This window comes from Puma concolor, chromosome A2 (assembly GCF_028749965.1).
Source record: "Puma concolor isolate L17-30 chromosome A2, mPumCon1.1.hap2, whole genome shotgun sequence".
In the NCBI taxonomy this organism is placed as follows: domain Eukaryota; kingdom Metazoa; phylum Chordata; class Mammalia; order Carnivora; family Felidae; genus Puma; species Puma concolor.
This window is the reverse complement of record NC_141668.1, coordinates 88559991-88581325: the sequence shown is the minus strand read 5'-3', so window position 1 is coordinate 88581325 and position 21335 is coordinate 88559991. Positions and strand designations below refer to the sequence as shown.

Sequence of the window (21335 nt, the reverse complement as noted above, 5' to 3'; positions counted from 1 at the left end):
ACCTCAACGTCCTCTTAGCCTCCTCTGCCTCTCCTTTTGGCCATAGTGGCATTCAGCTGATAGAACGGGAAGAGGAAGTGTGCATCTTCTATGAAAAAATAAACATCCAAGAAAAGATGAAGCTAAATGGAGAAATTGAAATACATGTCCTGGAAGAAAAGATCCGATTCCTGAAACTGAAGATTGCCGAGAAGCAAAGACAGATTCACGTGACCCAGAAATTGCTGCCAACCAAGAAGGCCCTGGATGCCGACTTGGCAGTGCTCCAGATTCAGGTGGGGAAAATATTCATCAGACATTTCCAGGGCCATTTGCTTCCCCTCCCCCGCCTCTTCTTTAGAGGTTTGTAGATCATATTGAGCTCTCACATGTAAATTAAGCTATGCCCTTCCTAGTATCTGTACAAACCCATGAGTTATAAGTCTTCTTTAAAAATGCCCCTGCTCCAGGGTGGAATCAGGCATCCACGCTACAGATTGTCTTTTTTACCCCGTGAAACATTTTCTGCCTTCCATGGAATTTAGACCCTCCCAAATCTCAACTCTTGCTCAGCTTCCTCATAGCTCAAAATTTAAGTAAGCCAGGTTTTCACTGCCACCAGCATAACTATGTTTTTGATGCTTGCTGGAAAGATCCTGAAGACCATCTTGCTCTCATTTTTAGAACTCCTGTCCTCCAAAGCCGAGATTTTTGTTTGTTAATTGGCAATCACATGTAAATGGACTCCTTATTAATCCCTGTAGTTTCCCTGTAATATAATAGCCTGATCTCTGACATAGTCTTTTTAAAAATGGAATAAAGCCACAAACTTTAAACATGAAATAAATACCTACATATATACATAAATAATGAATATAAAGCTACTTTCTTCACATGTAATAACTGTACTTTTTCTTCTATTTTTAAAGAATAGAGATTTTTTTCCATTTACTCAATGCAGCAGGAACAAATTTTAACTTATAATAAGGCGCCTGTGTGGCTCAATTCTGAGTTTCGGCTCACATCATAACCTTGTGGCTTCTGTGGGTTTGAGCCCTGGTTGGGTCTCCAAGAGATTTTTCTCTCTCTCCCTCTCTCTCTCTCTGCCCCTCCCTGACTTGTGCTGTCTCTATCCCTCTCAAAATAAACAAACTTAAAAAAAAAATTTTAACCTATAATATGGTTTCTAAAATGTCAGGTTTATTTTCAGGTTTTTTCTGATTATAAAATTAAAACATGTTCAGTTAATGAAGTTTTGAAAAAATACAAAAATTAAAAAAAAAAAAATCCAGGGGCCCCTGGGTGGCTCAGTTGGTTAAGCTTCTGACTTCAGCTCAAGTCATGATCCCACAGTTCATGGGTTTGAGCCCCGCATCGGGCTCTGTGCTAACAGCTCAGAGCCCAGAGCCTGCTTCTGTCTCCCTCACTCTCTGCCCTCTCCTGCTTCTGCTTGCTCTCTCTCAAAAATAAAAATAAACATTAAAAAAATTAAAAAAATAAAATTCCATCCCCAATATATAATCACTATTAAAATTATCAAAAATCTGGAAGAGATCCTTCTGGTCTTCTTCAAGATGTACAAGTAAATAGTTTTCATTAGCTCATGCTATAAACAGTTGTGGATCCTGGGTTTGTGTTTTGTTTTGTTTTGTTTTCATTTAATCATGTCATGGCGATTCATGTGACTTTGTGGAACTAGATGATGGGTCCACTTCCATGTTTTATGCCATTTGAATGAATGAATGCTGTATCAATGATAGGATTCCAGTGTTTATTTTTTAAGCCATAAATTCTCCTATTCATTTCCTCCATAAGTGTAGCCCAATTTAGATGGATTGGTTGAAACACCCCTAGGCATCCCTCAGGTCTCCAAGGTAGCCTCCCCAGGATTCCTATGGCTCTGACTCCTGCTACCAATGAGTGATTCATTTGGGGGATCCCCTCGTCAGCTCATACACAACAGTGCCTGGTTCACTTCCGTGCCATGTCAGTGCAAAACTCAGGAGTCACTCCTTCAGCTTACTGACACAAAATCATTCATGCAAGATCTTTGTCTATGAACTGATTGGAGATTTGGGGCAACAGTATGATGGGATACCTTACAGAAATGTAAAGAACTTATAAATTCCGTATCAGCTATCCATGCCCTACAGAGCTCTGTGGGGCACCCCATCACTGGTAACAGTCCCCAGGTGTGTTAGCCCATGCAGCACCCTGGCCTAGCTCCATTTCACTGGCTTGTCTTTCCATCTTTCATCCCCCTTGCCTCTCCACATCACCCCCACCCCAGATTGCCTTCCAGGCACTCCATACTTGTCCCACTTGATTTTACAGAATAATTTGCCTTTCTCTAGCTCCTTCCCAAAACACAGCTTCAGGGCCATCTTTTTCCATACCAAACTATCAAGATGCCCAGCAGAACAAAAGGACTTTAAATTCAGTAAGATCCACAATAGAAAAGTTCTCTCTCTATTGTGTAAGCATTTTATTTGTGTTAATTGCAAATCAATACTTCTAGTCAATGGATAAAATTCATTGTTCTTAAAATATACACACTTGGCATTTCATTATACAGTTATCTGGTGTAAAATATGAATTCAGTTTACCCAAGAGGAAAATATTTATGCATTTATGCCTGATATGAGCCTTTTCCATTCTGACTGCAAATGAATTGAGACAATATGGACTATGTATTACCATCAGTTACCTGTTTTGCCAGGTTATTCTAAGCTTAAGGACTGTTGAATAGGGGCACCTGGGTGTCTCACTCAGTTAAGTGTCCGGCTCTTGATTTTGGCTTAGGTCATGATCTCAGGGGCCTGCAATCTAGCCTCAAGATGGGCACCAGTCTGGGCATGGAGACGGCTTGACATTCTCTCACTCTCCTTCTGCCCCTCCCACCCCTGCTCACTCTCCCTCTCTAAAACAAAACAAAACTGTTGAATAGAAAGTTTCCCATTAGTCTTCAAACTGCACTTAATTATTTGTCTACTTAGCACTAATCACGTGGGTCCTTTGAAGGCCATGATATGAAATTTAAAGCTTTAGGCAAGTCATTTTTGTACTCTGCCTTGCTGTGTCAGATCCCTGTCACATCCTGTTACTTGTTACAGCTGCAATATTTTTGGGTTTTTTTTTGTAAAGTCTTCCCATTTTTGCATCATTTCCAGAATTCTCTTAAGGTTTGCATTTTCTCAGTTGTTTGAAACATTTTTTTAATTGTCCAACAGTCTAATCCAAGGATTATCATGAGTCATATTTTCCCGGTGCTTATAATAATGGCTCCTTTTCAGGGATCTTGGAAGTCATGTGAACTATTTTAGAGCACAACACTATTTTATATCAACAAAGTAAACATGGGGATTAAGGAGGGCACTTGCTGTGATGAGTCTAGGGTGTTGTATTGAAGTGTTGCATCACCAGATTCTACACCTGAAACTAACACTGCGTTGTATGTTAACTAACTGGAATTTATATAAAAACTTAAAAAAAAAAGTAAACAGTTTTTCCTCAAAGACCCATGGGGAAACCAGAGCAATCAAGGTACTGCTTTGATAAACAAGCACCATATTTTTGTTCCTTATTTAATTTCTTAAGTAAGAAACAGAAATATCAAGTGTTGTTAATAATACATACAATAATTGGGAATGCAAGCTGGTGCAGCCACTCTGAAAAACAGTATGGCAGTTCCTCAAAAAACTAAAAATAGAACTACCCGACAACCCAGCAATTGCACTACTAGGCATTTATCCAAGGGATACAGGTGTGCTATTTCAAAGGGACACATGCATCCCCATGTTTATAGCAGCACTATCAACAATAACCAAAGTATGGAAAGAGCCTAAATGTCCATCGATGGATGAATGGATAAAGAAGAGGTGGTATATATACAATGGAGTATTACTCAGCAATCAAAAAGAATGAAATCTTGCCATTTGCGACTACGTGGATGGAACTGGAGGGTATTATGCTAAGTGAAATGAGTCAGTCAGAGACAAAAATGACTTCACTCATATGAGGACTTTAAGAGACAAAACAGATGAACATAAGGGAAGGGAAACAAAAATAATATAAAAACAGGGAGGGGGACAAAAACAGACTCATAAATATGGAGAACAAACTGAGGGCTACTGGAGGGGTTGAGGGAGGGGGGATGGGCTAAATGGGTAAGGGGCACTAAGGAATCTACTCCTGAAATCATTGTTTCACTATATGCTAGTTAATTTGGATGTAAATTTACAAAAATAAAAAATAAGTTAAAATTTAAAAAATACAATAATGTATTTATGCTTAATTATGTGTAGATGTATACTTTAATTCCATATTAAGGGCAATTAAGGAGTGTGGAGAGAGAGGAAGAAAAAGGAAAAAAAATAAATTATTTATGTCACCACTTATAATTCTTTTTGTCAGGAGGAGGAGCATACATAAATTAAAAATTAAATACTACCTATATCACTCTGGGACACGTTGTAGAGTGTGTAAAGTATAAATACCACTTGGAATGTGGTATCTCATTTAAGTAATCAACCCCATTAGGTTGGGCCTTATCTTCCCATTTGACAGTTAAGGAAACTAAAGTTTAGAGAAGATAAATGATTTGCCCAAGATTCTACAGGTTTTCAGTAGGTTGAAAATGATAACTCTTGGTTTTCAATGTGTTCCACATCTCTCCATATAAAAACTATGTGTGAACTGCTATTTTCTTCACCTCCAAAGTCTCCTTGACTCAATAAATATAGTTGATATATAAAGCATTGTATTAGGTGGTTAGCAAAAAAGATATAAATGGTTCAGGCTATACCTCACAGACTGTACATTGTATTGACCTAGTTAAGAACTTCATTCTTTGCAACACCATTAAACCTATTGCCAACAAAGGGTTTTAAACTGGAGTCCGGGATGTTGTCTGCTTTGTATGTTGTCTACTTTGGCCTCTAGAACAATCTTCCATAAAAAGCTCTGCTCTGCAACCATGCAGCATCCCATGGGTATAACACAAAATGGTAAATAGTCAAAGGACTGGTTGTAAGATCAGGTTTTTCTTTTTCTTTTTTTTTTTTTTTAAACGTTTATTTATTTTTGGGACAGAGAGAGACAGAGCATGAACGGGGGAGGGGCAGAGAGAGAGGGAGACACAGAATCGGAAACAGGCTCCAGGCTCTGAGCCATCAGCCCAGACCAGAGCCTGACGTGGGGCTCGAACTCACGGACCGCGAGATCGTGACCTGGCTGAAGTCGGATGCTTAACCGACTGCGCCACCCAGGCGCCCCAGATCAGGTTTTTCTTTAATGGCTCTGAACTCGCAGTCTTGCTTCAGAGGGTCAGTTACAGGCATCATCCTCACGGCACCATGGGTGGGCAGACACATTGTTCAACCCCAGGTCCCAGCTGATGGGATGTTAAGAGTTCTCTGGGGGCACCTGGGTGGCTCAGTCAGTTGAGCGACCGACTTTGGCTCAGGTCATGATCTCATGGTTTGTGAGTTCGAGCCCCGCATTGGGCTCTGTGCTGACAGCTCAGAGCCTGGAGCTTTCTTCTGATTCTGTGTCTCCCTCTCTCTCTGCCCCTCCCCCATTCATGCTCTGTTTCTCTCTGTCTCAGAAATAAACATTAAAAAAAATTAAAAAAAAAAAAAAAGAGTTCTCTTGCCCCTTTCCCTGGGTTGATCCCACTGGAAGACTTTAAAGACCATGGGCCATGTGATTTTAAAATTTATGGAGCAAGACGGTTAGTTTTGAAGTTAATGTTTCTTTCTTGTTTAATAGTTTTCACAGTGCACAGACAGAATAAGAGACCTGGAGAAACAGCTTATAAATCCTGAGGGTGAGAACAGAACCCGCTTCATTCCAGGGAAAGATATGACCCAAGAAGAAATGATCAAAAAATTAGATTCGGTAAGCATTCCTCTGACAGTAGTACCTACTAGCCCCTTGTTGATCAGTGTCACAGATATCGGTGGTGCTATTTCCATCTTATGCAGACAGATTTATCCCTCACAATTCTAGCCACTAACAATTGTGTCATTATAATCCCTTAACAAAACCTAAGCTTGTTTCAAATGCTTGCCAAAAAGAAGTAAAACCTGTGTGGTTTCGAGATGCCCACTTTTGTCTCATAGCCCAAAGGAACAATTTTGGCATCTTTAGTGGATTAATTGGTCTTCCTGAAGGGAGAGTATCAGAGGAATGACAACAGGAAGCTAAATGGAGTTGAGAGGGCTGCCCCCTACCTTGGGAAGGAAGAACTCCCAGAGCTGCCTGCAGGGGGCTGGGAGCAAGGAGAGTCTTGACTTAGACCAGTGCTAAAGACTTTTCCAGAGCTATCTTGGCAACTATATAAAAGCAATCTGTTTTCATTAAGGGGAAAAAAATAGGGCTCTAATTAAGAAAGAATATTTTTGGGTGCCTGGGTGGCTCAGTAAGTTAAGTGGTCTACTTCGGCTCAGGTCATGATTTCACAGTTCATGAGTTCAAGCCCTGCATCAGGCTCAGAGCCTGGAGCCTGCTTCTGATTCTGTGTCTCCCTCTCCCTCTGCCCCTCCCCAGCTTGTGCTCTGTCTCTGGGTCTCTCAAAAATAAACAAACATTTAAAAAAAATTTTTTTAAAAAGAAAGAAGAATTTGAATTACATGACTTTGTTTTTTCCTTTTTACTGAAATTGTTTTCAACTATAGCTGGAACTACAGCTGGCCAAGAAGGAAGAGAAGTTACTGGAGAAGGACTTCATCTATGAACAGGTCTCCCGGCTCACAGACAGGCTCTGCAGCAAAACTCAGGCCTGCAAACAGGACACTCTGCTCTTAGCCAAGAAGGTCTGCCTGAGACCCTGCCTTCTCCCTCCTGCCCTTACTCCTTTATTACCTGTCATTTTGCACAGTCTGCTTTATTTATCGAGAGCAGCACTGAAGAGATTTGGCTTTATGACTAGAGAAACATAAAGATGTAAAATTAAAAAGGTAAAGAGGACTTTTAGAGAATTGTCCAAAATGGGTTTCAATCTTGTCCCCTGAATGAATTGTTTTGTACTGGGAAAACTTAAGCTTTTTGATGACAGTTTGCACGTTTCCCTGAACAGGCCACCTACTCCAACTATGACAATTATACCTTTATATTTCATGTGCCAACTTAAATCCTTTCTAGTTCCTTGTGATTAGAGGGCCTCACTTACCCAGCGGTCTGCACAAAAACAGCCCTAATCCAGAACCCAGCCAGAACCCAGAAATGGATGGGACCATTAAAGAGAACAGCAGTCAGTCACACAACACCCATGCCTGTTAGTCCTTGGGATGAAGCCACTATAGGGCCACACTAGTGAGGAAAGACCAGTCATGTGGAGCTTCCTGATTTCTTAAGTTTCAAATATGAGGACTGCTGATTCAAAGCTCCAGGGTCAGGCTGGGACTGCTAGAGCTGCGCTGAAAGGGGCCACCAGCAGGAGGGAGGCTGGTGAGTTAGGTGAGGCAGGACCTGGCACCGTAGGACAGTCAGAGGAGCTGCTGCTCACCCGACCTCTGGGCCCCTTGGAGCATCTGCTGTGACAGCCCAGGGATTTTAGTTACTGAACCTGCTGCGTGCTCCCTTGATGCCAGGTGTGAGGGCAGGAACAAAGAGGAATGGACGCATTGTCCACACCTAGTGCTGGCAGACAGGTAAACAGCCCATGACGGTGGGCTCCTGAGCGCAGTGGCTGTTCCTCGTCCTTAATTTCCCCAATGGCCAGCGTGTACTAAACTCAAGAGAAAAAAATTATTGAGTAAGTGAAGTCAGTCCCATTCTAGAAAGTTCTCGCTCACCAAAGAAACAGAAAATCACTGTTAAACCTCAAGCCTCCTTTGCCATTTTTATTTGGCATTTACACACCTGCTCTGATGACTTTCACTAATAGACTTCCACATCAGACCCATGTTTCATGGGCAATTCACGACTTTACCTCATCAAATAAGAAATGCTAAGACTCTTTTAGGCTCATGAACTTTGCCTGAATTAGCATGCCCGATGTTTCTTTAAATGTTGCCTTCCTTCCTTTTGCAAAATGAATTTCCCTTTCTTTAGGGGAAGTCCAGTCATCACTGAGGGCTGGCTTGTCAAATCTGTTGGCAGTCCGGAAGTCAGCTGTAATGCTAGAGAAATGCAAATGGTGACAACTGCTACCCGGGATCCAGCAAGCGGAGTCCTAGCCTACTGCTTTATCTTCCGGCACCTTTCCCCACCTTCAGTGCTATCTACTTGGCTTTTTCTCTTTTTATTTAAAATTAGGATTTCCTTATAGTAGGCAGAACTAGAAGGTAGAAAGGTTCAGACCCCAGATCTGTGATTTACCAATACAAGGGAGTGACCCTGAGAAAGATACATAAATGATCTTAAAATGAAGTTTCTTGATCTGTGAAATGGGTGTTGATATCAGCTTAAGTTGTTGCAAGCATTGGGTAGTTGAGAAGTGGTCTAGCTCCTTGCAGGAACTCAATGAGAATGCACATCTCAAATCTCTCACCTTTCCCAGGTAGCTTATGGCTCCACTTGCAAATTTCCCAAATGAACAGAAAATGGGAAATCCCAAACAAAGACTTAGAGCAACCCGGAATAATACCATTCTTTTTTGGAGGAGATAAGGAGGTTGGCTAGCTTTACACACATACACACAACATTCAAGTGTACCATAACTGATTAATGAAATTTAAGATGACTCACCATTGAAGCTTTAAAAAGTAGTTGCTTTTATTCACTGTATGCTTCTTAAAATATAGAACAGTTTTTAAAATGTATATTCCCTATTTCTTTAAAGAGAAAAAATGTGTATATAACAATTAGACATTATATTTTCAGAGGAAGGCAAATCACAAACAGCAACATTTCTCTAAGCAAATGTACAGATAGATCAGTGTCCGCTCTATTAGGAGAATAAAGTATTTCAAGGTCCAGTGTAGATTTTGGAAGCTCATATTCAGGTCCCAGTGTACCTTTATTCAAAGGACTGAAGGATTAAAATAGAATAGAATAGAATTTATTAATTCCTTCATTCAGCAAAATTTCAGTTTTAATTTTGTTGGGTGCCTATGTTCCACTTAGTCCTATCTTTTAATTCTTTGGTGGTAACTAGCTGATGTGAAATGGTAAACATACCCATAGAACAAGAAACATTTCATTTCAAATTATTGACCAGATTTTCCCCAGTTCAACTCATGCTTGCTTATGACCTAATAATGATGCATCCCAGGAATTATGATCAATAATGCAACCACATTGAGGTATGATATTTTCCATTAAAAATTATTTCAGAATACAGGACCTCTGCTGATTATCTCGTATAATTAAAGAGTAATTTTTAAATGTGGTTTTTTTTTCTACCAGATTTTTTTCCACTGGATAGGTGACAAATTAAAGACATGGCAAAACTAGGCCAGAACTTACACATCAACAATACCCTTTCCCTTCTCCTTATCACCTCTTAAAAATAAAGGGACTATTTCCCTCCATGCTATCCACTTGGAACTCCAGTAAGTAGATGAACAGACTGGTTTCTTTTCCCTCCTGTCTTTATTTACCCAGGACCAGGCTCTCTCCAGGTGTGGAGGTGAGTGTGTGTGCCTGTGTGTGAGAGGAGGGCCTTATTTACACAGCCAGGGAATTGGGCTCAATCTCTGAGATCTCTTCCAATTCTTATTTTCTCTGAATTCCCACTTAAACTCTCTGTCCTCCAGCCAAGACTTCCCCCCACCATTCTAGACAGCCAGCAGCCTGACATTTTCTTAATGTATACATAGTCTAAACCTTGGGCTCTTTCATTCTAGATGAACGGCTACCGGAAAAAGATCAAAGATGCCACAGAAAAAATGATGGCTCTTGTTGCTGAGCTTTCCATGAAACAGGCTCTGGCCATTGAACTCCAAAAGGAAGTCATGGATAAAGAAGATTTCATCTTCTCCTGCAATTCCAGGATAGAAAAGGGTCTGCCACTCAATAAAGACATTGAAAGAGAATGGCTGAAGGTACTTCGAGATGAAGAAATGTATGCTTTGGCCATCGCTGAAAAATCTCAGGTAAGCTTTGTCTTCTATATCGCATTTGTCCAGTGTGGCAGGAAGGGCTATTTTCAGGGATTTCAGTCTTCCCAAAATATATAAAAAACCTCCCACTCTAGCACACACCTAGTTCCAACAAGCAGTAGAAAGGAGTTTTGTTTTTATTAAGATATGATATAGGGGACAAGTCAAAATAACATCCCAAGTGCGGTAATATTCTCCAGAAAACATTCATCAAGCACCAAGCCCACCCCCCTCCCCAGTCTTACATCCTGGGCTAGTGTGGCTGAACACCATAGATTCCCACCGGCAGGACAGTGGCCAGGCTGGCACTGGTTTTATCCACAGGGCTTTATGTCCTTGCACCCCTGCTCAGGCTACACCTTACTTTCCCATGTCTGGCCACTGGGGCCACCAAGGTAGATTGGGAATGTTGTCACGGCCTTCTGCAGACTATGCACTTGGTGGCATCAAAGGCTTCAAGGCCACAGCTTTCTTCTCCAACCACTGACCTAAATCTAGGTCTATCACTGGACCTACACATCGGGTGCCGAGTTCTGCCTACTCCCATGACCTTCTAATATTCTTAAAATGGCATTAAGGATCTCTTTTTAAGAAGACTACATTCTGGGGACCTACAGCTCACTCTCAGACTGGCAAGTAGATATCCCCCAAAGGATCACTATTCACTCCCTATCCCAAGAAGACATGCCTTCCAAACACACACTAGAAATGCCTGAAAATAGGGTCAGATTTGTAATTTCCACACTGCCTGGGACTCTATTTTTTAGGGCATTCATTTTTATCTATGACGTCCCAGCTGTCATTTACCTGTCCCCATTATTTAGAGTTCTTTTTTAATGCTGTAAGAAATTCCTCTATTCTTCAGAAGCACAGGCAGAATCTTGAGGACCCTGAGATTCAAAGCAAGGTGCTGACCACTTCTGTCCTCTGGTTCTACTTCACTCCTTATTTCCCTCTTTGTTAACATTTGCTCACCAATGACTTACTCCAGCCTTTTTCAAAACCATGGAAATAGTGTGTAATGAAAGCTATTAAAGCTGGAATATAGTGAATTTAAAACCCACTAACCAGTTTATGATAAACCCTAAACCCCAGCAACAGAGTGATACTTGGGTAACATGGGTCATTCCAATTAGATGCTGTGTGTGTGTGTGTGTGTGTGTGTGTGTGTGTGTGTGTGTGTTTAGCGACTCCACCCTCATACCCATCTGTCCCTTTGGGGGAATATCAGTCAACACAGCCTAAGACTGCTCAGACCCAGCTGTGTCTGCTGGGCCCTGAGGATGAACTGGCTTCACTATAGTTTTCAGGAAACTCAAAAGGAAAAATCATTCTTTGCAGGAGTTCTTGGCGGCAGATATTCGCCAGCTACCCAACGGTGTTTACACAACTGCAGAGCCACGTCCAAATGCCTATATCCCAGAGGCAGAGGCCGCTCTTCCCTTGCCAAAACCATATGGCGCTTTGGCTCCTTTTAAGCCCAGTGAACCTGGGGCCAATATGAGGCACATAAGAAAACCTGTTATAAAGCCAATTGAAATCTGAGTATGTGAACCAATCCAGGCTTCTCAACGAGAGACACTTGAATCAGGTTTCCTCATATCCACAGCTGGAAAATATCAGCATAAGAGTTCTAACGTACAAATTATTGCAAAATATTGCAATTGACCACCAGTGGAGAACAACATGGCTTCCTTTTACACTCATCAACTACTATATTTTACATGATGTTAAGTAGGACACAGAATTGTCCTACAGTTATGGCAAGGCATATATCTGCAGTGTTTATTTTTTTTCTTTTTCACTCTATATATTGACTACCTTTCAGAAATGTATAGTCCAGGGGCTATAAAAATGCAAGAAAAATAAATCAAATTTCAGTGACGTACAGAAATTGGCAGAGTGGTCTCTGTTTATTAAAGAAGAAGAAAATGGGGTGCCAGGGTGGCTCAGTAGGTTAAGCATCTGACTTTCGGTTCAAGTCATGATCTTGCAGTTCATGGGTTTGAGCCCTGCGTTGGCTCTGTGCTGATAGCTCAGAGCCTGGAGCCCGCTTCAGATTCTGTGACTCCCTTGCTCTCTACCCCTCCCCTACATGTACTCTGTCTCTGTCTCTCTCTCTCTCTCAAAAACAGACATTTAAAAAAATTTAAAGAAGAAAAACACAAATACTATTCAATATATTCACTTGAAAGGGAAAGACAGAATGATTGTTTAAAAAGGAAAACATCCCAAATAACACAGGGGTATAATTCACTTTGTTAAATAGTTGTATTTGAAATTATTGTGGTAAATGTAAATCAAATAAAAAGCAGTAAGGAGACTTGTCCTTTTTAAAGTATATTATGGTAATTCTTTTTACAAATAAAGAATCCTTTTGCTATAAAAATTTATCTTATAAATCTAGATTTTTTACAATGTTATATACAAATAAACCTGTGATTATTTTAAGTTCTGACTCCAGATTCTTAAAAATTCCAAGGAAAACATTTATAGCTTTGCATGTGACAGAATTGAAAATAAGGCCAATTCCACTTATTTCATTACTCTAATTTTATTGCATTTCACCCACGTATATTTTCCTAATTCCGTTTTTATATTTTCTCATGTATGAAAATACACAAGTAAATTTGAAAACTGATTTCACTTCATATATTCAAGCTGTATTTCATATTGGTATCAGGTATGGATTTTGTGTCATAATTCTGGGAGTAAGAAATACCACTTTTTCCTCTCCTCTCCTCTCCCCACCTCTCCCCTCTCCTCCCCTTCCTTCCTTCCTTCTTCCTTTCTCTCTCTACCCCCCTCCCTCCCTCCTTCCATCCCTCCTTCCTTCATTTGATTTTTGCTAAATCAAACAAAATATTTTGCAAACCCACATCCTGCCAGACCGGAAGGAAATTTAATCTCATTCTCAGCCTACAAGTCAGTCCTGAATCTAACTGGATGGTTTGGAAAGTTATTAAGAAGTAAAGTGTCTATGATAAGTAACACTGTGTGGTTAACACGAAGAAATACTGTATACTTAAACACAAATCCTGTGTTGTAGTAATTAGTAATTGCATTAGGGATCCAAAAAATATACATGTAGGAACAATATAAGAATGGAAACATAATTTGTAACACAAAGGGATGGATGTTTAAATATTACAGGTGTGCTACTGGCTAAGAGGGGGAGGGTGCCACTGTGTGCTGGAATGGCCAGGGATCACAGTCAGATGGAACTTTTTATCTGGCCCTTAAACATAATTAAGATTTTAATAAGTGAGGAGGGGATTCCAAGTGGGGGGAAAAGCCTAAGCAAAGTTTGGAAGTAAGAAGACAAAAGCTGAATTCAAGGCCCAGCGAACTGGCCCGGCTAGAACAGCATGTTCACGTTGGGGAATTGTGTAAGAGCCACAGGGAGTTTGGATCCTATCCTGTAATGAATGGCAAATCATTGAAAGGCTAGGAGCAGGACCAGTTTCAGCGTAAGTCTGAGGAATCAGACTTTAGAAAGACACCAAAACGCAAGTGTGAAAAAGAAAAGGGTAGGGAGTGAAAACCAATGACCTTCTCAAGAGAAAAAAAAGTCTAACATGCTGACAAGGCCCCCAGATTTGCAGCCTCTGTGATGATTAAATATGTGACCAAAAAGGGAAATTCTGTAGTGGAGGACAATATTTGGAACACAACTATGATTTCAGAAAAGAAGTTGAATTATGACACCAGCTAGTGATAATTACAACCGTTAAAATTTCACAAGATCACTGCAGGAAACAGGGTGAAGAGAAAAAAGCAAAGGGTAGACTGACCTCGGGCAAGCAACTACCATTATAGATCAGAATGTAGTCACTGTAAGAGAGAGAGGGAAGAAAAAAGAAAAATAGGAGAACTAGTTAGGTGTCATGGGGGCCTCTCAGGGAACATACTCACAGACTCATGATTCCTGGCTGGGATAAAAAGGCCATGTTGAGAAAATGAAAGAGGCCAAAACCTTCAGTGTTTCTTATTTTAATGGCAAGATATTACTAAATCAAACTTTTATAAATACAAAAAAAAAAAAAAAAGAACTTTAACATATACATACAGTTCCATCTGAACCATTATAAAAACAAATCCTACTCTAAATACTGGATGTACACACTGCCGTATGTTACAAATTATTCTATTCTAGAAATAGCAGATTTGACCTGGTCCAAATTCAGCTCTTTAAAAAGTATCCTCTTTCCAAATACAGTTCTTATGTAACATTTAATTTTTCTGCTTGTCCTATGTTGTTTTCAACGACACATCTAGTTTCTGTTTTTCTACACACTGTTCCCTACATTTTTTTAAAGCATATTTTATTTCAGAGTGCAACAGAAACTAGCTTTTGGCCTAGGAAGCCATTAGGAAGGTAAGCCACTAGGGAAGAGCATCACTGATGACACTGCGTGCCTCCTGGGACTGTCGGTCACTGACCTCTTGTCTGCTGTCCAAAACTGGGATGAGGCACAGCAGTTTGATTCTGTCTCAACAAGTACCAGACTGAAAGTCAGACGGCTTGACAATGCATTCTGACTTTGGTTACCAATTTTAAATATTGGTCAAGGATTCCTGACAGAGGTCAAGCTAATGAGCAAGATTAAACTATTGGAGGCGGGTATAATTGCATTCTCTCTTTTACAAGCCTAAAAGCATCATGGTGTGTTTCAGAGCTGCTTCCTCTACAAATTTTGCGTCCACATTGTCATGTCCTTCAAAAGCATACAGGGCTGGGAAAAAAACAAAAAGAGAGAGAGAGAAAGAGAGAGAGGAGAAAAGAGTTACTATGAAGCCATGGAACTTCTATAACATTGTGCTCACAGCTCGTTGAAATTGTAATTCTTTTATATTTTGGCAATACACATTATTCTGAAAATGTGTGGTTAAAATTTATCAAACCTCAGCCCTAAGCAAGTTCATTTGCAGCAACCAAATAGGTTTTGAATCTCTTAAATCCTTTTAAAACCTCAAAGGTGATTATCCCTTTGGTAATTTACTCTAAGAACTAAATTGTACATTACAAACTAAGACCAACTGCAGAAAGGACTAAGTTGTAAGTAAGGGGTATTCTGGAAAGAAAAGGCTACACAGAAATGAATAGGGACTGATGTGTCAAGAGAACAGCAGGGAAATGCTAAGAGTGGAGGAGTGAAATTACCTTGATTGGAGGATTCTATGTCTGTCAGTATTTCAACGAAGTAGTTCAGAGGCAGAAATTCCACACTGAATGACGACTTGTGAATCACGGAACTTGGGGGCTAAAAGAGAAACCACTTCTGGTATCAGTTGAATCTCCCCAACATGCACAAACTTACAAAAAGGGCACAGAATGACAATTGCTGCCTATATGGATACATTGAAGTGGGCAGACAGGCTCCAAAGAACATTTAGTGGGGCTGTGCTTTCCCACGGACTCACCTTTTTCTTATAGTTCTGCAGCAGTCTCTTCACGTGGTTCCGGGAAATAATGTTAGAGCTCATAGGATGATCCCAAAGTCGACAGATCTTCTGACCAATAAGCTTTTATGCAAATTGAAAAATATGTAGAGGGGGAGTTTTAGGGCAGTGGAAACACTGTATGATACTATAATGATGAACCCATTGCATCATACACTTGTCCAAACTCACAGAATGAACAACACCAAGAGTGAACCCTAATGTTAACTATGGACTTTGGGTGATTGTGATGTGTCAGTTAGGTTCATCAGTTGTAACAAATGGACCCCTCTGGTGGGGGATGTTGATAATGAGGGAGGCTATGCGCATGTAGGGGCAGAGGGCATATGGTGAATCTCTGCACCTTCCACTCAATTTTCCTGTGAACCTAAAACTACTCTAAAAAAATTAAGTCAATAACAATAAAAGAACGGAAAAAATATAGAGACGAGAATATAGCTTACAGTGCATTAAGTAAATGTATCTTGTATCTATTTATAATTTTAAAAGAATGGGGGCGCCTGGGTGGCTCAGTTGGTTAAGCGGCCGACTTCGGCTCAGGTCATGATCTCGCAGTCCGTGAGTTCGAGCCCCGCGTCGGGCTCTGTGCTGACAGCTCAGAGCCTGGAGCCTGTTTCAGATTCTGTGTCTCCCTCTCTCTGACCCTCCCCCGTTCATGCTTTGTCTCTCTCTGTCTCAAAAATAAATAAACGTTAAAAAAATTTTTTTAAAAATAATAATTTAAAAAGAATTATTCAAAAGTAGCTAGTCTCGGGTGCCTGGGTGGCTTAGTTGGTTAAGCATCCAACTTCAGCTCAGGTCATGATCTTGCAGTTTGTGGGTTCGAGCCCCACATAAGGCTCTGTGCTGACAGCTCAGAGCCTGGAGCCTGCTTTGGATTCTGTGTCTCCCTCTCTCTCTGCCCCTCCCCCACTCACACTCTGTCTCTCTCTCTCTCTCTCTCTCTCAAAAATAAACATTAAAAAAAATGAAAAAAATTTAAAAACAAGTAACTAGTCTAAAAGAGAGGCCCTTTATGGTTAATGGCCCTTGAAGAAAGGCCATTTCCTATGAGCTGTGCTTCTGAATTTTGAATAAATACTCCCTTAAATGCAACCCTCAGGAAAGTAGCTTATACACTGATGTTGCCAAATTCTTTTTCTGAAATGGAGTTCATCTGCTACTCTTCAAAATCGGGTACCTGCAACTCTAAGTGATACCTTGATAGGAAACAAAAGTCTGTAGCCATGTTTCTCTGCCAATGTCTTGCCCAGAAAATTATAATTCCCTGAGTTTGAGGCAAAAAAAAAAAAAAAAAATTAGAGACCGAACTAAATGTTCAGAGACCTTCCCCAGAGAGATATAGCCATGGAAAGTATGCTTTGTTTTCTACCCTCGCCTTTACTTCACTAAGCTGTGAGGAGGAGAGGGTGTTACAAAGGAAGATGATTAGGTCCAGAAAGGCAACGGACATCCCTTTGTGGGAGGACTGTGCCAGAGATACGAGTGTTCAAGGTATGCAAACAGAGCAGAGAGCTGGCCGAGGCTCTCAGGGTCAGGAAGTTTGTGGAGTCCGAGGCTCTGAAGACCTTGCTGTGGAATTTCATATTTTCTTAGTATTTCTGACTCAGAGCTAATATCCTCCATAAAAATAAGGAGTGTCTGGATAACCCTTTCTCTCACGTTCCTCATTCTTCCTTCGACCTGGGAATGTTTTCCTGCTGTGGTGGAAATGACAGTGGGAGGAAATGCAGTTTCAGAACCTTCTGACCTCACCTGTATTTAAATTTCTTATCAGTTTAAATGCCAAAAGCACATGTTTCCCTTGTCCCTCCCCTCAGACTCACAGACGTAAATATTAGCGTGGTTTCCTAAGAGGGGAAAATGGCTCAGTGCTTCAGGCAGGCTGTGCCAGGCAGTACAAAGCCAGAGGAACAAGCCCTTTGTGGGCGCAGCAGGGAACGGCCGACGGGTGGGGATGGATGGGATTTCTTGGAAAGGACTGAAAAGTGAAACAATTCAGTTGACTTTAGCCCAAAACAAGTAAATGCTCCCTTTACAAGAAGAAACTGAAGGACGTTCATACCAAGGCTTATGGAGAGAATAAAATATAATTCAGGATTACCGGGGGAAGCCGCACAATGATGCTGAATTTTAGTTTTTCATTTTTCTCTGTATTGTCCAGATCTACAAGAAAGGTAGATTGGCAAATAAAACAAACCTCCACTTTAATATCTGAGCAAGCCAAATACTACTTTAGTGGTTCATTCTGATAACACACATCCCAACCTTGTATTCTCATGTTAAGTCTAACAATACCTTGAAAATTTTAGTTTGTGTCTCTGAATAAAAGGGCTTTGTTTTTATTGAAGCTGTTTCTATATGGCGTGGAACATGGCTGCCAGCCACAGAACAATTTTACTAACTTAAAACAGAAGGCACCTTGAGGAATGGCAAATACTTTAACACACATTAACAAAACTCATCTATAAAATACCACAATGAGTAATTTCAGCAAGTGATTATACTAGGGGCTGTCGAGTGCAAATTCATGTAAGCCCTGCATCTCTTAACTTTTCTTGCATTTCAAGCCTAAGTCTGAGATGACAGAGTTAATCAGCTGAAAGTAAGCCATTTCATGACATTTTCTTGAGAAACAAGCCTTCAGAGTCTCGTATCCTCAAGTGCCCCCGTGTACAGAGAAGGAATGTAATAGCTGTGTGTGGACTGAGAAGCCCTTTGGGGCCTCTTGAAGGTCTAAGGCACTTTAAATGAGCCCAAAGGCTGGTTACAGGAAATGAACAGGACCAACTGCATATTACGTGGAATCCATTGCAAAAGGCCAGTGAGGATCCCCTTGTTCCTCTACTAAGAATTTCAAGATTTAACGCAGAGCATTCAACAGGGCACAGGGCACTCCTGAGTGTAGCAGGGCCCTGTTTGATCCCACAGGGTCACACCCACGAAGCCAGCCTGATGGTGCTCAGCCTGGAGCACTCTGGCAGTGGGGCACTCTGGCAGACTCAGAGCCTCGTACCTTTCATGAGCCTTGTGACAGCTGTTTCCGTGAGAAGCAACACTCCGCTATCAATGTAATGCAGCAGGTTGTGCAAAGGGAGACAGTGGACACCCAGGATCGTGTGCAGAGTGTGAAAACCTAGCAGAGAGATCAGGAGGGTAAACACAGTCGGCCAGCATCCCAGCCTTCCAGAGGAAAGGAATTCGGTGATGTAGATAAAGCGCTTAGCTTGGTCTCTTGGCACCTAGAGTCAAATAAACGCTGCTAGAAGACAAGGTCCAAGTTTCCTTCTTTGTGTTATCACGACCAAGTAGTGCTCTGGGTACATAGTAAGTTCCCAACAAGAATGTACTGCCTTCACCTCATGTCCCTTCCTAGGCAAACAGACAAAATGCAAGGCCTGCCCAATGAAAAATAGTTTTACAGTTTAATAGGTTTGCGATTCTACAGTAAGATGGCAAAAGAGAACAATTAACAAGAATTTCAAACCCCATATGGCCAGGCCAAAAGGCTGATAGATGGGGACCACGTTGTTGAAGAGGAAACATTTTGGACCAGAAGAGGACAGTCTATATGCCTGATCTCTGGGTATGCCCTAAAGAAAGGCTTTGGGGGTCTACTTGAAGTAAATTATAAAAAAGAAAAATGTAAATAATATGGTCAGATAGCATATCTATAAGAATTCAACAGAGAGGATGGCCCACCCTCATACCTAAGTCCTGTGGGGAGGGTTACTCAAACACAGAAACCTAGAGTTCTAAGTACACTGTTAGCAACACACAATAAAAACAGGGGCGCCTGATGGCTCAGTCAATTAAGCGTCTGACTCTTGGTTTCAGCTCAGGTCATGATCTCATGGTTTGTGAGTTCGAGCCCCGCATGGGGCTCTGCGCTGACAGCACTGGAGCCTTTTCAGGATCCTCTCTCTTTCCTGTCTCTGCCTCTCTCAAAATAAATAAATAAACTTTAATAATAATAATAATAATAATAATAATAATATAATAATAATAATAATAATAAATAAAAACAACATCCATGGGAGAAGAAGATAGCACTCCAGCAGATAATCAGAAAAGCCCTCTTGGAAAAGACAGCATAGAAGGGGACCTTTGAAGGGTAAATGCGATTCCTGTGTGTGGAAATGAGGCCAGAGAACATACAGAGTGGAGACAGTTTAAAAAAAAAAAAAAGCCAGGCTTGTCATGAGCAGACCAAAGCTAGAATCCTGTCGTGTTGCTTACTCACCATAGGTAACTAAGCCCCTATGATCCTGTTTCTTCATCCCTAAAATGGAGCCACCAGTACGGTTCCCACAATGTGGCTTTGAGAACTAGAGCAAAGTCTATGAAGCGCAGAGCACGTGGTAGAACAACAGTGACAAATAACAAACACGTATTGAGGCCTTCAGTCTAGGCACCGGCCAACTTGATCCTCATACAACACTATTAGGTGGGAACTACCTGATTCCCATTTTATAAATGGGGAAACCAAGATCCACAGGCACTAAGAAGGTTGCCCAGAATCATACCATTCATTAGTAAGTGGCAGAGCTAAATTTGAAGGTGGGCTATGGAATTTTAACCTATAACATTACCCTGCACCAATAACTGGCAGCTGGGTTAACGGGACAACAGGAACAGAGGCCCAAAAGTGAGAAAGTACAGGGCATGTTCAGAAAGCATTAAATGACCCAGCTGAGCTGGAATCAGGTGTATGAGAGGAATGGTAGGAGGTAAGGCTGGAATGGTTAGTTTATTTAACAAATCAGACGCCTTCCAGACACCAGGCAAGGAGCTGGGTGCACGATAATGAGCAAAACAGACATCACTGCTGCTCCCATCCACCTTCCGGTCTGATGGGAAGACAATCAGATAGTCACAAAATATACATTCTTAAAAATGTGATCAGTTCCATGAAGGAAAAGTGCAGGGTGCCCTGAGTATTGGCAGGGACTGAATGCTGAATGATGGCAAGGAATATCTTATTTATTAGACTCTGGAGAGGGATACTGAAAGTTTCTGAGCAAGATGGAAAAAGGATTTCAGTTTTACTCTTGGAATATTAAAATGGCAACAGGCAAAGAATGGACTGGAGTATCAACACTTTGCTACAAGAGGTATGGAGACTTACAGGAGGCTACTGCATGAACCTGCACCAGAGGTGATGAGGGCATTGACCCTGAAAGAGGAAGGGAGGGATTGGGGGAGACACGTGGCAACAGGTACAGAATTGGAAACTGAGGGGGTGTGGATAGGGAATAACAAAGGATCACAGCCTAATCTTAGGAATTTACATGTCAAGGAAATGATGCCCAAAAAGCAGGAACTTGAATTCAGAGCCGTCATGGAGTTTTCTGTCTCTGAGCCCATGAATCATGAGCAATGAGGGACTGAGTCCGAGGTTCTGGCCACATCAAGGGTCAGATAAAGTGCGGACTCTGCCCACAAACAGATGTTAATGGGCTGACAGCTGGAGGAGTCCACTGGCTTCTCTGAATCCAAAAAAAAAAAAAGTGACTTTTACTAACTAATCAACAACATGAGATTTTTCACATGGATTTGGACATTCTTCCTAAGATTAAAAACTGTTGTGAAATTAGTTCTGAAGAAAAGTTTACCTAAGCGTCCTATAGGTTTCCTGGATTCAAAATCCCTTCTCCAGCCCTGTGTCTGTGTCCTGGAAACCCCTGATGACGCTTCATTCTCTATCCCTAGGGCACAGCCCCACATCCAACAGTCCTTTCTTGGCTGCCTCCACACATCAGCTCCAAGTAACACAGCCAACTGGCTCCAAGTAGGCATCAGTTCCAAGGCAGAGCTTTTGCAGCCCCCGTCCGCATCCTCCGAGGC

The 21335-nt window shown here is 41.2% G+C and overlaps 2 protein-coding genes across 14 annotated transcripts in view; one reads left to right on the top strand and one right to left on the bottom strand.

Annotated features, from left to right (window-relative positions):
- CCDC146 (coiled-coil domain containing 146) overlaps positions 1-12332 on the top strand; it is a 116712-nt gene extending 104380 nt beyond the window's left edge. For 2 of the 3 annotated variants that reach the window (XM_086696867.1, XM_086696866.1), the window contains exons 15-19: positions 47-275; positions 5749-5877; positions 6657-6794; positions 9771-10019; positions 11367-12332. In XM_086696867.1, the coding sequence (XP_086552993.1) occupies positions 47-275; positions 5749-5877; positions 6657-6794; positions 9771-10019; positions 11367-11570 (949 nt within the window). In that variant the 3' untranslated portion in view covers positions 11571-12332. The remainder of the gene's footprint in view (positions 1-46; positions 276-5748; positions 5878-6656; positions 6795-9770; positions 10020-11366) is intronic. The other variant, XM_025929759.2, reaches the window with a different exon arrangement.
- Positions 12333-14002: 1670 nt separating this feature from the next.
- GSAP (gamma-secretase activating protein) overlaps positions 14003-21335 on the bottom strand; it is a 136876-nt gene continuing 129543 nt past the window's right edge. For 7 of the 11 annotated variants that reach the window (XM_086696863.1, XM_086696865.1, XM_086696856.1 and 4 more), the window contains 5 exons: positions 18505-18624; positions 17593-17654; positions 15450-15551; positions 15190-15289; positions 14003-14761 (listed from right to left, as the gene is read on the bottom strand). In XM_086696863.1, the coding sequence (XP_086552989.1) occupies positions 14670-14761; positions 15190-15289; positions 15450-15551; positions 17593-17654; positions 18505-18624 (476 nt within the window). In that variant the 3' untranslated portion in view covers positions 14003-14669. Of the gene's footprint in view, positions 14762-15189; positions 15290-15449; positions 15552-17592; positions 17655-18504; positions 18625-21335 lie in introns of those variants that run through there. The other 4 variants (XM_086696861.1, XM_086696862.1, XR_015248066.1 and 1 more) reach the window with 2 other exon arrangements.